This window comes from Gigantopelta aegis, chromosome 13 (assembly GCF_016097555.1).
Source record: "Gigantopelta aegis isolate Gae_Host chromosome 13, Gae_host_genome, whole genome shotgun sequence".
NCBI classification, from domain to species: Eukaryota; Metazoa; Mollusca; class Gastropoda; order Neomphalida; family Peltospiridae; genus Gigantopelta; species Gigantopelta aegis.
Genome location: NC_054711.1, coordinates 19,716,567 through 19,733,681, shown reverse-complemented (window position 1 = coordinate 19,733,681; position 17,115 = coordinate 19,716,567). Strand labels below are relative to the sequence as shown.

The 17,115-nt window shown below is 38.2% G+C and overlaps 1 protein-coding gene across 2 annotated transcripts in view; it reads left to right on the top strand.

Moving 5' to 3' along the window:
• Positions 1–12,806, top strand: part of LOC121387080 (folylpolyglutamate synthase, mitochondrial-like) — a 50,037-nt gene extending 37,231 nt beyond the window's left edge. Inside the window, exons 10-14 of one of the 2 annotated variants that reach the window (XR_005959780.1) lie at positions 2,779–2,831; positions 5,226–5,301; positions 6,499–6,568; positions 9,617–9,697; positions 12,173–12,301. Coding sequence is in view for 1 of the 2 variants with exons in the window: in XM_041518102.1 (XP_041374036.1) it covers positions 2,779–2,831; positions 5,226–5,301; positions 6,499–6,568; positions 12,173–12,639 (666 nt within the window). In the remaining variant the exon portion in view is untranslated. Of the gene's footprint in view, positions 1–2,778; positions 2,832–5,225; positions 5,302–6,498; positions 6,569–9,616; positions 9,698–12,172 lie in introns of both variants that reach the window. The other variant, XM_041518102.1, reaches the window with a different exon arrangement.
• Positions 12,807–17,115: the final 4,309 nt, after the last annotated feature.

Here is a 17,115-nt window from a genome sequence, read left to right as displayed (position 1 = left end):
GTGTCTCTGTCTCTCACTTTATCCATCTCTCTGTTGTCTCTCTATCACTTTCTCTATCTCTCTGTTGTCTCTCTATCACTTTCTCTATCACTTTGTTGTCCCTCTGTCCATCACTTTCTTTCTATCTCTGTTGTGTCTCTGTCTCTCACTTTATCCATCTTTCTGTTGTCTCTCTATCACTGTCTCTATCTCTCTATTGTCGCTCTGTCTATCACTTTCTCTATCTCTCTGTCTATCAATTTCTCTATCTCTCTATTGTCTCTCTGTCTATCACTTTCTTTCTATCTCTCTGCTGTGTCTCTGTCTCTCACTTTATCCATCTCTCTGTTGTCTCTGTCTATCACTTTCTCTATCTCTCTGTTGTCTCTCTATCACTTTCTCTATCACTTTGTTGTCCCTCTGTCTCATCACTTTCTTTCTATCTCTGTTGTGTCTCTGTCTCTCACTTTATCTCTGTCTCTCTCACTTTATCCATCTGTCTGTTGTCTCTCTGTCTATCACTTGTCTCTCTATCACTTTATTCTATCTCTCTGTTGTCCCTCTGTCTATCAATTTCTCTATCTCTCTATTGTCGCTCTGTCTATCACTTTCTCTATCTCTCTGTCTATCAATTTCTCTATCTCTCTATTGTCTCTCTGTTTATCACTTTCTTTCTATCTCTCTGCTGTATCTCTGTCTCTCACTTTATCCACCTCTCTGTTGTCTCTCTGTCTATCACTTTCTCTATCTCTCTGGTGTCCCTCTGTCTATCAATTTCTCTATCTCTCTATTGTCCCTCTGTCTATCACTTTCTCTATATCTCTGTCTATCACTTTCTCTATCTCTCTGTTGTCCCTCTGTCTATCAATTTCTCTATCTCTCTGTTGTCTCTCTATCACTTTCTTTCTATCTCTCTGCTGTGTCTCTGTCTCTCACTTTATCCATCTCTCTGTTGTCTCTCTATTATTTTTCTCTATCTCTCTATTGTCTCTCTCTCTATCACTTTCTTTCTATCTCTCTGCTGTGTCTCTGTCTCTCACTTTATCCATCTCTCTGTTGTCTGTCTCTCACTATCACTTTCTCTATCTCTCTATCTGTCTCTCTGTCTATCACTTTCTTTATCCCTCTGTCTATCACTTTCTCTATCTCTATTGTCTGTTGTCTCTGTCTCTCAATTTATCTATCTCTCTATTGTATCTTTCTCTATCTCTCTCTGTCTATCACTTTCTCTATCTCTCTATTGTCGTCTATCACTTTATCTTCTATGTCTCTCTGTCTTGCTCTGTCTCGAATCACTTCTGGATCCATCAACTGATTGGGTTCCATGCACCTCTGTTCTTTTTGTCTCAGTAATGTAATTTGAAATCCTATCTCTCTGTTGTTCCGCCCAAAGTGTCTAATGTTTTTTATTTCTTAAGTACATTATTCATCAATGTTAACGGTTTTACAGTTGTAATGCAGTTAAAGTTTACTGCTGCTCTTGAAGTCATATCAAAACATGTATGCGCTACGACCTCAAAATACCTGAAATAAAACATTAAAAACTCATCACAAATAGCTCTAGAATGCACCTCTGAGCATTTACATTTACAAATTATCCAGGGAAGCATGCCCTCGAACCCCCTTGACCTCTCTCGTCCTTTGGGCGCTCGATTCGAGTGCCTTCGGCACCCATGATATAAATTTAGTTCCACCCAATATCTCAACGCACCGCCCCACAAATATGGATGGCTACGGGCCTGGTTTGAGCCAACGCAATTGTATTTCAAGCAGATTTATCACGAAATGTCACGTATGTGGCTTCAGTGTTTTGGCTGGTCAGATGAAAGGTCAATGACAATGACTAGCATTAGCTTTTATTTTATCTGAACAGATTCCCAGGATGATGTGATCATTAGATCCGATTTTGAATAAATTTCTGTCATAAGATTAATCCTATAATCAGCTTGTACAAAAGTTTTGTGATAACACATAGTTGTTTACACATGTACGTGTGTTAACAATTTCAAGACATACGACTGGCTGCTCCTAGGTGATGACCAGGTCACCAATGTCATACTTCCAATAAAAAACAACGCGATGGAAATCGATTACACTGTGACGTATAGTTAACCTGACAAGCATGTGTCTGTGACCTGTAAGTTATCAACAAGTGCAACGGCTGTAAATAACTTTTAGTCGAAAAAGATGTAAACATTTGCTCAAAACCTTGTTTTGAGGATATGTAAGAAATATAATAATGCATTCGTGTCCGTTAGATACCATTTATCTCGTTGTTTAAAAATGTATCAAACTCGCTTTCGCTCGTTAGATACATTTTGAAACACCTCGTTGTGAGATAAATGGTAGCTAACGGCCACTCCTGTATTAATCTCTCTTCAAATAGACTTCTCTCATAAAAGTGTGCTTTTACTAATGCAACATGGCTGCATAATAGACTTCCTTCGGTTGAGACTGTGCTAATCTTCCAGGCCTCTGAAAATTGCGAGAACGATCCTTTCGTTCGCGCGTTGCTCGCGCGAAGCATATTTTGCAAAACCTATTTTTTGTTTGCGCGAAATTCAGATCACCATTTCCTTGGATATAACTGGTTACGCAAAAAGGAAATGGATTACATGGATTTATTTCTGCGTAACCGATAAATGGGTCGCGCAGATTTTCAATTCTCAGATGCCTGTTTCCAGATGATGCAATATATCACTCGCTGCCTAGTCCTCTGCGAGCTCACTGGCACCCAGGGCAGAAACAAGGTTCCATTGATGCAATATTATTGTATATTTTTCATGATTTCAATTGCAGCAATGTGTTGAGTGGTTCTCGGATAAATCAGAGAAGGAGGCAGCTACTATTAAGTGAGTCATTAATTAGTAGAATTTTTGTAGGAAGGTTGTGCAACTTTTAAAAAGGGCAAGCTACAGGCCAGTTGCCAAATGTTAATTTGGGGTCGAAGTGTGCAACATTTGCCAATTTCTCAATTTCGACCGCCACATTAGAGAGTATTTTATATTTACGTAACCCATTGTTTTCCTTGGCTCCTAAAACCATTGGGTTGATGCAAGAAGTGTTGTTCTCTGACAAGTTATAAGCAAGCTATGGCCATTTCCCTGATTTGGCCACCATCTTGGCCGCCATCTTGGATTTGTAAAATTCCTCAAGGGTGCCCGGGTGGCACCCGGTGGATTATCAATGTGGACCACCTACAGAGTCAGAATCTGCAGAGAACAGCTATACATCAAATGTTGCACACCCAAGTGGTAATTCGACCAGACTGCAGTATTCAGAGAGAGGTTGCATAGTTTTAAAAGGTGACGTACAGTATTCAAATGCACACTAACGTTAATACGGACAGGGTGGTTTTTCTTATACGTGTCCGGTTTAACGAATTTCCGTAGTACAGAATCATACCCAAAGACTTCTTTTCCTTGAATGACAAACCAATATCTATCGATGAAAAATAATTCTAAATTATATTTTAAGACAACTATATAATGTTCAGTCATTTCTTAACTGGATTTTTTATTTTTTTTATTTATTTGTATCGACATTTTTGTTTCAATTTAGGCACTGTACTTTTCATTGTTTGGAATTAATTACGTTTTACCAGTGACTGTTGGTTTTAATTTTATTAATTACATTTTATAAATGCAATGAAAATGTTAACAAAACGGTATCCCAGATCAGGTAACCATGTCATTCCCATGTTGAAGGAAAACTACCGAAAAAAGAACCAACGATTAAACAAGATATACACGAAGTGAAGATTGTAGGTGGGGATGTATGAGTGTGTGTGTGAGTTGAGTTGATCCCCAATAATGATGTTGATTTTAGTGAACATTAGAGAGACGGAGGGATGTCTTTCCCACGTTGAAGGAAAACTATCGAACACAGAACCAACAATTAAATAAGAAAGAAAACAGATAGACAAGAAGTGAAGAATGTAGGTGGGGGATGTATGAGCGTGAGTGGTGTGTGTGTGTGTGTGTGTGTGTGTGTGTGTGTGTGTGTGTGTGTGTGTGTGTGTGACTGTGTGTGTCTATGTGTGTGTGTGTCTATGTGTGTGTGTGTGTGAGAGAGAGAGAGAGAGAGAGAGAGAGAGAGAGAGAGAGAGAGAGAGAGAGAGAGAGACAGAGAGAGAGAGAGAGAGAGAGAGAGAGAGAGAGAGAGAGAGAGAGAGGGAGAGAGAGAGAGAGAGAGAGAGAGTGAGAGTTGAGTTTAGCCCCAATAATAATTTGATATTAGTGAGTTCACCACAGTTGAACATTATACAGACAGAGGGATGTCTAGGCCCGTCAAGGAGCGGGTGCTCAAACATTACATCTTGGTGGATCAGGAGATCTACTTACAAAACTGTTGTTTTGTGATTCTGTATGGGCTTATGTTTAAACCCTTAACATTTAAGCTGTTACAGAGGAAAATAGAATTCCTTGATATGGCTATTAATACAGACAGTATAGAAATGGGACCGGATATATCCCGCGAAAAAAGGACGACCATTTTTCAACTGTTTTACACAGAAAATAACCAATTATGTGTAAAAAAAAATATTTTAATCTGGATAACATTTATACCAAATCATCTTATAAATATTATCTTCATATTCGTTTACAAAACAAAACCAAACGTAGGGTTTGACACCAAAAACACATTCCTAGCTGGAACAGCCACCAAGTTATGAATTTTAAATTCTGAAACATACGTCATCAGTCACGGCGGGACATAGCTCAGTGGTATAGCGCTCGCTCGATGCGCAGTCAGTCTGGGGTTGATCCCCGTCGGTGGGCCCATTGAGGTATTTTGTCGTTCTAGCCAGTGCACCACGACTGGTATATCAAAGGCCGTGGTATGTGTTATCCTGTCTGTAGGATGGTGCGTATTAAAAATCCCATGCTGCTAATCGAAAAGTGTAGCCCATGAAGTGTCAACAGCGGGTTTCCTCTCTCAATAACTGTGTGGTCCTTAACCATATGTTCAACGCCATATACCCGTAAATAAAAAGTGTTGACTGCGTGGTTAAATAAAACATTTCCTTCCTTCCTTCCATAAGCCATCATGAAAAATGGACGCCTTTTTTTTTTCGCACGCATTTTTGACGCTGTCATCAAATGGTTTCACTCTCACAACACCGCCAATCATCATGTCTAGCCATGAGGACAAACACTACTTTTCCGTGACCACCTTCTCAAAAACTAAACCTCTTTTATGGCTCTGTTTGCAGGACTATTAGCATTTTGTTTTTTCTTTCCCAGAGGACGAGTCCACAAGGTTCTCTTGTTTACCCTTAGCGGGTGTAGGAGTATCTCTAGTATGCTTTCCATCCTGAAGGTAAGTGGCCATGCTTTCAACATTTCACTTTCATTTCATTTTAAATGATTTTTCTGTGCTTATATCCAGTTAAGGTTCAAGAGCGCTCTCCTTAACACATACCTCAGATATCTGGGGTGTCTGTCCAGGACAGTGAGTAAATTGTTAGTTGTTAGTGGTTATTTGAGAGGGAAAAAAGGTGTAGTGGTCATATACCTACTCATTGAGTCGTTAAAACTCGCTCTGGGTGGGAACCGGTACAGGGCTGCGAACCCAGTTCATACCAGCTCTTTGTCCGATAGCTTAAACACGACATCAATGAGGCTGGTCGTTTTCAACAAATAAAGTGGCCGGACGTAGCCCAGTGGTATAGCGCTCGCATGATGAATGGTTGGTCTAGAATCGATCCCCGTCAGCGGGCACATTGAGCGATTTCTCGTTCCAACCAGTGCATGACGACTGGTATATCAAAGGCCGTGGTATGTGCTTTCTTGTCTGTGGGATGGTGCATATAAAATATCCCTTGCTACTAACTTCCACAAGCACAGTGACCAATGACGACACCTGAACTAACCCTTCATCCCCCACCCTTCACATCACCAGCCAGTTAGTCATAAAAGCAGACGTACACCCATCTAACAGTTATCTGTCAAGGACAGAACTGTCTGGCGAAATAAGATGTTCTGCCCACGACAGGCGTGCTTGAACAGTTCTCTGACGGAAGCATGCTAAAAAAATACGCACACCCATCTAACAGTTCACTAACCACCCACTACTAACTTACTGTTCTGGACAGATAGCCAGATAGCTGATGTGTGTGTGTGTGCCCAAGACAGCGTCCTTGAACCTTAATTGGATATAAGCACAAACATAACTTGTTGTTGTCTTTTTGTTGTGGGGCGGGACGTAGCCTAGTGGTATTTCCCGTTCGAGCCAGTGCACCACGACTGGTATATCAAAGGCCGTGGTATGTGCTATTCTGACTGTGGGATGGTGCATATAAAAGATTCCTTCCTACTAATGGAAAAAATTTAGCGGGTTTCATCTCTAAGACAATGTCAAAATTAACAAATGTTTGACATCCAATGCCCGATGATTAATAAATCAATGTGCTCTAGTGGTGTCGTTAAACAATACAATTTTTTTTATTTTTTTTTTTAGGAAAAGGGGTTTCAAATTTAAGTACATTTATAATTGGTTTTTGTTTGTCTATTGTAGGTAATCAATTTTGGTGAAGTTGTGTTCTGTCCCGGCGTGGATTTATACAAGTTACATGAGAAATCGTCAGGTAAGTAGAACATTTATTAACGACTTATTAAGTGAAAAAAAAAATCTTACAACGAATTTAAAGGAAACATGACACGAGACCATATTATAGCTCATTTTAAAAGAAAAATGATATAAAAATAATATACAAATAACTTTATAACAATAAAATACGTGTAGTTAACTTAAAATGAAGAAATTACGCTAATCAGTATCAAAGTACGATTTATGCATATTTCTTCGTGAGCGTTCGGAAAAAAGGGGAAGTGACGTCAGAGCCGCTGTACTCTTCCATTGTTGTTAACTGTTTATATATGGAGTAAGGGGCTTACGATCTTTTCAGTCCAACAGTGCCGTACTGCGCGGCCTTTGGGTGTAAAAATAAACAGTTTAAACGATCGGGATTGTCTTTTTATGGTTTTCCAAAGGATTGTATCCGAAGAAAGACGCGTGTATTTTATCGCAAAAGAAAAGATTGGACACCAACACCGCATAGTACTTTGGTGTCAGCCTAATTACAGCCCGGAGCCCGAACGTTACCCGGACACAAAAACAGTACTCGGTTGCGAATGCCGAGGTGTACATTGTACATATTTGGCACAAAGATACACCTCAGCATGATGTATTTATATATGTTAAAACAAAAATGTAGAATTATTTATTTATTTATTTGTTTGGGAAAAAAAAAATTCATGTTAGGGCTGTAGGCCTACATAAAAAAATCTGTATTCACCGTCCGAAGAAGGAAACGTCAATAAGTAATTAAATATGGCATATACAAACATGGGATTTGGCATGAGGAGACATCTCAGTACGATGTATTTAAATATGTTTTTAAAAAACGTGTAGAAAACAATAATAATTTTAAATAATGTTTTTAATCTTCGGGCGGAATACGTCACAAAAACGTTCCTCATCGCCCGAAGCCCCAAAGCAACACGAAATTCAATACAAAAAACCCACTACTGTCGGTGTCGAAATAACTATTATGTTTCATCCACGGGCTGACTTGAGAATCGGAGTGTTGTTTTAGTTAATTGGTCCTTTCTTTCCGTGGCCTGCACATGTGATTCCTGATTGGCAGGTGTATATTGCAGGGTATCGACCAGGTAAGTGATTACCACGGTCTAGACATACGTACAAAATACGTGCCACTTTTTTTTAAGATCACAGGGTATTGTGGCGTAACCTGTCGCGACTATAGTACAATGTTAATGGACATTATCAGCCGCCCTGCTTCATTACTGTAAATAATGCTGTAAAACCCTTGATTAAGTAGACTTTCCCATCTAAAATTACAAAACTGACCAATTACGTAGTACCAAAGAAAAGAAAATTATCACTTGGGTATCGTGAGTGGTCGTTTTTACTCTAACGCACCCTACCAATAGGCCTAATAATATGCTACTTTTTTTTATGAGAGAAAAATACTATAACCCCATTTCGTTCTATTGATGCAAATAGAAATATATTTAGTTTAAAAGTTGATTATACTCTCAAGTCATTTATGTTGTTTTACAAGTCAGGTTAATGAAAGTGAAGCGCCTTGTCGTAAATTATAGCGTTTGTTTACACTGTGCATACAGATTTCATTATGTACAGCCCGAACATAAAAAATGCGATATTTTCTAAAAAAAACCCACCCAAAAAATGTTTGTCCTACATTTATATTTTTTTACATATTTAAATACATCATATCGAGGTGTATTTTTATGCTAAATATGAACAGTATACACCTCGGCATTAGCATCCGAGTTTTGGTTTTGTCTCCGGGTTACTTTCGGGCTCCGGGCTGTAAATTGGTCGACCGGTCTGGTCTGGCACCATCAGTTTCTCCACCCTCCGACTCGCTATCCGTTTTTTCTTCAGTATCACTGTTGTAAGTAAATGTGTGTCTTTCTTCATTTACTAACAGCTCATATTGATACGGCAAACCGTTTTGCGAACGAACACTCATTGTTTTGGTAAGCTGTGCAAGTCTTAGATTCTTTATGAGTGGTACGGACTAATGCTTTTAAGTGTAAGGTTTCAGATCAAGCGACGCGTCTTTGACGTCACAGACCTCGTGATTGCTCTGCTCATTAAAGATCGGCAATTTCCGCTAAGAGCTCGTATCTGGGGTTCTTTTATGGAGATATTTTAAGTAATTAATTTTTGATATTTTTTTTTTTTAGGTGATTCAATTTATAATTAATTGTACATGGTTGGTGCCAAATATGGTTTACGTGACATGTTTCCTTTAAATCTATATATAAGCTCAATATTGATTTTCTGACATACCAGTGTGTTATTAGTGTAGTAAAACAATATCTTAAATTGTGTAAAGTTAAACAGATAAATAAAATTACCTCTCCCATATTACCATTCAATATGAGACAATTAAAAACAACTGTTAGAGTAAGTAGATATTATTATAATAAATTATTAAGTTCGTCTTTTTCAAAATTAGCATGTAACTTAAAATGGGAAAAAAATATTAAATTGTATTTTTTCTGATGCTGAATGGGAAATGATAAATAAAATTCCATTACGATGCACGGAAAGCAGTGAGTTACGTTGGTTTCAGTTTAAAATAATCCATAATATACTTCCAGTAAATACATATCTATACAAAATTGGTTATATGTGTAGTTTTTGTAATTTAGAACTTGGCACAATGACTCATTTATTTTGGGAATGTACATTGGTCAACTCTATCTGGACTGATATTCAAAACTGGATTTATATAAAAATTGGTAGTAATATTAAATTTAATAAACAAAATGTTAATCGTATTTTTTTAACTAGAAATAATGATCCAATTAATGCAATTGTTTTGGTTACTAAACACTTATTATTCAAAAGTCATTACAATGCATATGTACCCAATTTGAACTGAATTCAGAAAGAGTTGACCGATTACTATTATATAACAAAGACTATTGCTTTTTTTCCCTGTAATCCTGATAGATTCACCAAACTTTGGTCAGTTTGCCACAATTTATTTAAAATGTAGGTTTTTTTTTTTTTTTTTTTTTTTTTTTTTTTTTTTTTTTTTTTTTTTTTTTTTTTTTTTTTTTTTTTTTTTTAGCCCAAATATTGAGTACATAATTGGCCTTTCTTGCTGGGTTGGTGTTGCTGTTTGTCTCTGTGGAGAGATGAAAACAAATTGGTATATTAAATCTTCATGCAACTATGTATTATATTTATGTCTCTCGTATTATGTACATGTATGTGGATACCATGTTAATAAAAATGGGGGGAAAAATTAATAATAATGATATATATGAAGTTGTGTTCTGTCCCGGTGTGGAATTATACGAGTTACATGCGAAATCGTCAGGTAAGTAGTATTACACTATAATATATATGAAGTTGTGTTCTGTCCCGGTGTGGATTTATACAAGTTACATGACAAATCGTCAGGTAAGTAGTATTACACTATAATATATATGAAGTTGTGTTCTGTCCCGGTGTGGATTTATACAAGTTACATGAGAAATCGTCAGGTAAGTAGTATTACACTATAATATATATGAAGTTGTGTTCTGTCCCGGTGTGGATTTATACAAGTTACATGACAAATCGTCAGGTAAGTAGTATTACACTATAATATATATGAAGTTGTGTTCTGTCCCGGTGTGGATTTATACAAGTTACATGACAAATCGTCAGGTAAGTAGTATTACACTATAATATATATGAAGTTGTGTTCTGTCCCGGTGTGGATTTATACAAGTTACATGAGAAATCGTCAGGTAAGTAGTATTATACTATAATATATATGAAGTTGTGTTCTGTCCCGGTGTGGATTTATACAAGTTACATGAGAAATCGTCAGGTAAGTAGTATTATACTATAATATATATGAAGTTGTGTTCTGTACTGGTGTGGATTTATATAAGTTACATGCGAAATCGTCAGGTAAGTAGTATTATACTATAATATATATGAAGTTGTGTTATATGAATATAATGTAATACTAAACCTGTTGTTGACTAAATGTAGGGGCGGGACTTAGCCCAATGATAAAGCGCCACTAGAGCACATTGATTAATTAATCATCGGCTATTGGATGTCAAAGATTTGGTAATTCTGAGACGTAGCCATCAGAGGAAACCCGCAAATGTTTTTCCGTTAGTAGCAAGGGATCTTTTAAAGGCATTTTCCCACATATAGGAAAGCTCATAACATGACCTTTGACCAGTTGTGGTGTTCTGGTTCGAACGAGAAGAAACCCATTCAGTTATATGTATCCACCGAGGTGGTTCGATCCTGGTACGCAAGCATCTCAGGCTAGCACTCAACCGACTGATCTAAATCCCGTCCCTTGTTTGGTAAGGGCTGCAGCTAAAGCACAATGTAACTGCTGTACTATTAATTTGTGGAATGCTGTTTTTATTATTTATTTTTAAATTGAAAATTAGAAGTACATTTATTTTTCTTCTATAGTTTTTTTGGTGTTGTTGTTGTTGTTGTTTTGTTGTTGGGGTTTTTGTTGTTGTTTTTGTTGTTGTTGTTGTGTTTTTTTTGTTTTTTTGTTAGGGGGTTCTGTATCCCAAACATTATTTTTTTGTTCTTAATAATACGTTGACCAGTTGTTGTGCTCTGGTTCGAACGACAAGAAACCCAATCAGTTGAATGTATCCACCGAGATGGTTCGATCCTGCTACGCAAGGATCTCAGGCGAACACTCAACAGATTGAGCTAAATCCCGCCCCCTTTACTTACAACTTAGATGATCAGTTGCGACAAACTCAAAGATTTCCTGGCATTCCTCGTGTTTTCTGTCAGGTCAGGTCAGGTCAGGTCAGGTCATAGGGTTTAAGGTGTACATTCAGAGCAAGCTGTTATAGCACACGCCTGTCATGGGCGCAGGTGGCGACTTACGCCGGCTCCTCCGTCCAGGAATGAAAAGGGGTTGTTGGTTGGGTGGGAGAGGGGACCGCCCGCGCTTGGAAATTGGCAAATTCTACAGAGCACAAGAAGCCTGAACAGAGTTGGTAGCGGGCGAGAGTGTTTGTGATGCTATTGAATTTTGAAAATGTCCCGTACGGTTGAGTCCAAAAATAAACTATTATTACCTTTTAGATAAATTCCATGCGTTTTGATTGGTCAATAGCCAATGCATACCACAAGCACACTGTCTCATTTGCGGAAAAATACAGGATTTGCGGGAAAATACAGAATTCTCCGGGGTGTATAAAAATGTCACGTGACTTGCTCGACAGGCTGTACAAAAATACAAACTGCTAACGAGACCGACGAAATTTTCTGCAACAAGCCTCACTGATTAAATTTGTTAAAAGACTTGAATTCATTATGAATGGGAATAGCACAATTCGGTAAATTTTAACGACTCAATGGGTAGGTGTAAGTCCACTACACCCTCTTCTCTCTCACTAACAACTAATCACTACCCCTTAATCAGATAGCTGAAGCGTGTGCCCAGGACAGCGTACTTGGACCTCAATTGGATATAAACACGATAATAAGTTGAAATGAAATGTGTATTTCTATCAGTTAACCCTCTGTCCTGGACAGACAGCCCGGATAGTCGAGCTTTGTGACCAGGACAGCGTTCTTGTACCTTAATTGGATATAAGCACGAACATAAGTTGAAATGAAATCTGTTCTTTCTTTGCAGCTCAAAGCAACGAACTATTAGTGAACGCCTGTGAGGAGATCAAGATGAGATGGGACAGTCTATGTGGGGACTGCCCTAAAGATGACTGCGTCATTAATTGTGATTTTCCTTCAACACAGACCAGTGTCCTGCAGACCTGTCCCGTCACTGGTAGAAGCATGACGTCACATCACACGATGAAGACGCCGTCACCTCACTATGATGTAAATAAATCCAGTTCGGGAATGAATACTGAAAACGTCACCAGTGACGGTAACTGTCCGTCCTATGCGTTCCCTAGCCACCTGCAAGCTTTGTATTGGGCGACCCAAGGCCGTGAGTCCAAACTGAGTCCTGACGCAAACTCAGACCTGTACAACGTCCCCGAGAGACCCAAAGACGCAGGTCACATTCAAGTCCTCATCACAGGAAGTCTGCGTCTGGTGGGAGCAGTTCTCGGTGTGTTGTCAAACGATGCGTCAAACTGAACAGTCGTCGATATAGACGGGATTTATTTAGTCCATCTCCTGTTTTTGTTTGAAGTAATTAATTTTGCATTTGTATAGGGTAATGAGTCTTGTTTATCAACATACTCAAACTACATCATATTGATGTAACGCCTCAGTAAACCTCACCCCAACCCTACCCCCCCCCCCCCAAAAAAAAAAAATAATACAAAAACAACAAACAACAACAACAACAACAAACAAACAAACAAACAAATAAACAAAACAAACAAAATAAACAAAAAACAACAACAAGACTTTCTGTTGGAGAAAACATCGTGCGAGTTTTTTTTATATATGATTGGCTGTTTCCCGGTGATGACCCGAACATCAAGGCCATACCATCCAATGAAATAAGCACAACCGAAATTGATTGTTCTGTGACGTATACGTTCACCTGATACACACGCTATTAGGTTAGCAGAGACGTTTAAGACTGACTTTAAACCTAACCGTCAGAAACCGCTGTCTTACAACTCGTTGTTTTAAAACGTATCCACTTTCCTTTAGAGGGCATTGTAAAATAACCTTCTCGTGGCATTCTATATATTTTGATGTTTCCGGGTGGTCTTTTACTTTATATTTTTTCTTTTTTGTTGTTTTCATTCCTGTTTACTGCATCTAACGATTATACCGGCCTCGGTGGTGTCGTGGTTAGGCCATCGGTCTACAGGCTGGTAGGTACTGGGTTCGGATCCCAGTCGAGACATGGGATTTTTAATCCAGATACCGACTCCAAACCCTGAGTGAGTGCTCCGCAGGGCTCAATGGGTAGGTGTAAACCACTTGCACCGACCAGTGATCCATAACTGGTTCAACAAAGGCCATGGTTTGTGCTATCCTGCCTGTGGGAAGCACAAATAAAAGATCCCTTGCTGCTAATCGGATGAGTAGCCCATGTAATGGCGACAGCGGGTTTCCTCTCAAAATCTGTGTGGTCCTTAACCATATGTCTGATGCCATATAACCGTAAAATAATATGTTGAGTGCGTCGTTAAATAAAACATTTCTTTCTTTCTTTCTAACGATTATGGACAATTCTTTGGAAGCGAAACTGATTTCTGAATGTGTCTCCACCAGAATTTGATAGACAATGATAAGTGTTAAGGGTTTTGTTGTTGTTTTACAGTATAATATATTTCTGTGTCTCCACCAGAATTTGATAGACAGTGATAAGTGTTAGGGTTTTGTTGTTGTTTTACAGTATAATATATTTCTGTGTCTCCACCAGAATTTGATAGACAATGATAAGTGTTAAGGGTTTTGTTGTTGTTTTACAGTATATATATATTTCTGTGTCTCCACCAGAATTTGATAGACAATGATAAGTGTTAAGGGTTTTGTTGTTGTTTTACAGTATATATATTTCTGAACTCTTATTTAACTAAAGAGGATTTGTATGTTTCTCCTCTTTTTTTCTCTCTTTTTTTGTGTTGGTTTTGGGTTTTTTTCTTTTTTTCTTCTTTTGTATTTGTTCTTTTTTGTATGCGTGTCTATGTTTTTATTGGTGTTGCTTGTTTTAAAGAACAAGGAATAGTGTAATAAAGGAATAAATGTTAAGCGTTTTGTGGTATTGTTATAAGATTTTTAAAAATGGTATTCTTTGACCGTGAACAAAACTGAACATATACACCCAGCATATCTAACCAAAATCTGTAAACACTTTCAGAATACCTGACCACTCTATCTACCCCCACATCATGGTGTGTGTGTGTGTGTGTGTGTGTGTGTGTGTGTGTGTGCGTGTGTGTGTGTGTAGGTACGTACGTATGTGCGTGCGTATATTCAGACCTGTTTAATTCCCCATCTTTAAATTTTCGGGGGGGGGGGGGGTCTTTTTTCCTGTCCAGTCTCTCCTTGGAATTTCATCGTGTTCTTTCCGACCTTCCAACCTTTCAACTTCCAGCTGCACATCATCCCAGTCATTGTGTCTAGTAGGTTTTGACCGGCCTCGGTGGCGTCGTGGCCATCGGTCTACAGGCTGGTAGGTACTGGGTTCGGATCCCAGACGAGGCATGGGAATTTTAATCCAGATACCGACTCCAAACCCTGAGTGAGTGCTCCGCAAGGCTCAGTGGGTAGGTGTAAATCACTTGCACCGACCAGTGATCCATATCTGGTTCAACAAAGGCCATGGTTTGTGCTATCCTGTCTGTGGGAAGCGCAAATAAAAGATCGCTTGCTGCCTGTCGTAAGAGAGTAGCCTATGTGGCGACATCGGGTTTCCTCTAGAAAAAACAGTGTCAGAATGACAATATGTTTGACGCCCAATGGCCGATGATAAGATAAAAAATCAATGTGCTCTAGTAGCGTCGTTAAATAAAACAAACATTACTTTACCAATAGGGTTTGAACGTAGCCAAGTGGTAAAGCGCTCGACTGATGCGCGCTCGGTCTGGGATCGATACCCGTCGCTGGGCTCATTGGGCTGTTTCTCGTTCCAGCCAGGGCACCACGATTGGTATATCAAAGGTTCAGGTATGTGTTATCATGTGGAATGGTGCATATATATAAAAGATGCCTTCCTACTAATAGAAAAGATGTAGCGGATTTCCTGTCTAAGACTGTATGTCAAAATGGCATTCAATAGACTAGATATTCTGAGTGTGTATGCAATGTTTGGATATATATTCTGAGTGCGTTTGCAATGTTTGAATAGATGTTCTGAGTGTGTATGCAATGTTTGGATAGATATTCTGAGTGTGTATGCAATGTTTGGATATATATTCTGAGTGTGTATGCAATGTTTGAATATATGTTCAGAGTGTGTATGCAATGTTTGGATAGATATTATGAGTGTGTATGCAATGTCTGAATAGATATTCTGAGTGTGTACGTAGAGTTTGAATAAATATTCTGAGTGTGTATGCAATGTTTGAATAGATATTCTGACTGTGAATGCAATGTTTGAATAGATATTATGAGTGTGTATGCAGTTGTGTTGGATATTTCGAGTTTGGTTAACGACGATCACGGGAATCCTATTTTATGTTACTAGTATATCAAAAACACAAGGCACTTAATATTTATATTTTTAATTAATTTTTTTCCACCCCATTACAAACACGAACCATACGAATGGAAAAAAAACACCAGTTAATGCTACACTCTCGGTCTGTTTCTTAAATTCTGTATCAAATGTACAATACCTATTGATAAAATAAATAAATCAAAGGATGATTTTCAAAACAAAACAAATAATAAAAAAGTAAATAAAATCCTCAAAAACAAAGGAAACATGTTTAGATACAGACGTGTTCATTAAAGGTCTTCTCTTGCAAAGAATCGTCACCGATCGTTAGATATATTATACAGGAATGTAAATAATTAGCTTTCCTTCACCAGTAAATTACAAGCCGTTACCCTAATATAGAAGGTTATGTATCGCTATGTAAAAGAGAGAAGTCAGGAACCCAGTATTAAAGCCGCTAACTCTAATCATTATATGGTGTATAATATGTTCGACTATTATAGCTTTCTGTTTCTGATTCGTGAGTACACGTCACACAACTGTTTACGTTTTCTGTAAGCTCTGTCTTGTGAAGTCATGAGAGTGACAGGTCCTGTTACACACGAAATACTATAGATGTATCATCCTGGGGAATGGCAGTCATGTTAGGGACGAAATACGAACGATCTATCATCTTGTGAAATGACAGGTCATTTTACTCATGAAGTACAAAGGATGTATCATCCTGGGAAATGGTAGTTTACCTTACTCATGAAGTACGAAAGATGTATCATCCTGCGAAATGGCAGGTTATCTTACTCATGAAGTACGAAAGATGTATCATCCTGGGAAATGGTAGTTTACCGTACTCATGAAGTACGAAAGATGTATCATTCTGCGAAATGGCAGGTTATCTTACTCATGAAGTACGAAAGATGTATCATCCTGGGAAATGGTAGTTTATCTTACTCATGAAGTACGAAAGATGGTATCATTCTGGGAAATGGCAGGTTATCTTATTCATGAAGTACGAAAGATGTATCATCCTGGGAAATGGCAGGTTATCTTACTCATGAAGTACGAAAAATGTATCATCCTGGGAAATAGTTATTTATCTTACTCATGAAGTACGAAAGATGTATCATCCTGGGAAATGTTAGTTTATCTTACTCAGAAGTACGAAAGATGTATCGTCCTGGGAAATGGTAGTTTATCTTACTCATGAAGTACGAACGACATATCATCCTGGGATATGGTAGTTTATCTTACTCATGAAGTACGAACGATGTATCATCCTGGGAAATGGTAGGTCCTCTTAGTCATGAAGTACGAAGGATGTATCATTCCAGGAAATGGTAGGTACTCTTAGTCATGAAGTACGAAGGATGTATCATTCTAGGAAATGGCAGTCATCTTAGGGACGAAGTACGGATAGAATATAATACATGAATGGTTAACGACACACCAGCACGAAAAAGATATCGACTATTGAATGTCAACCTATGGTA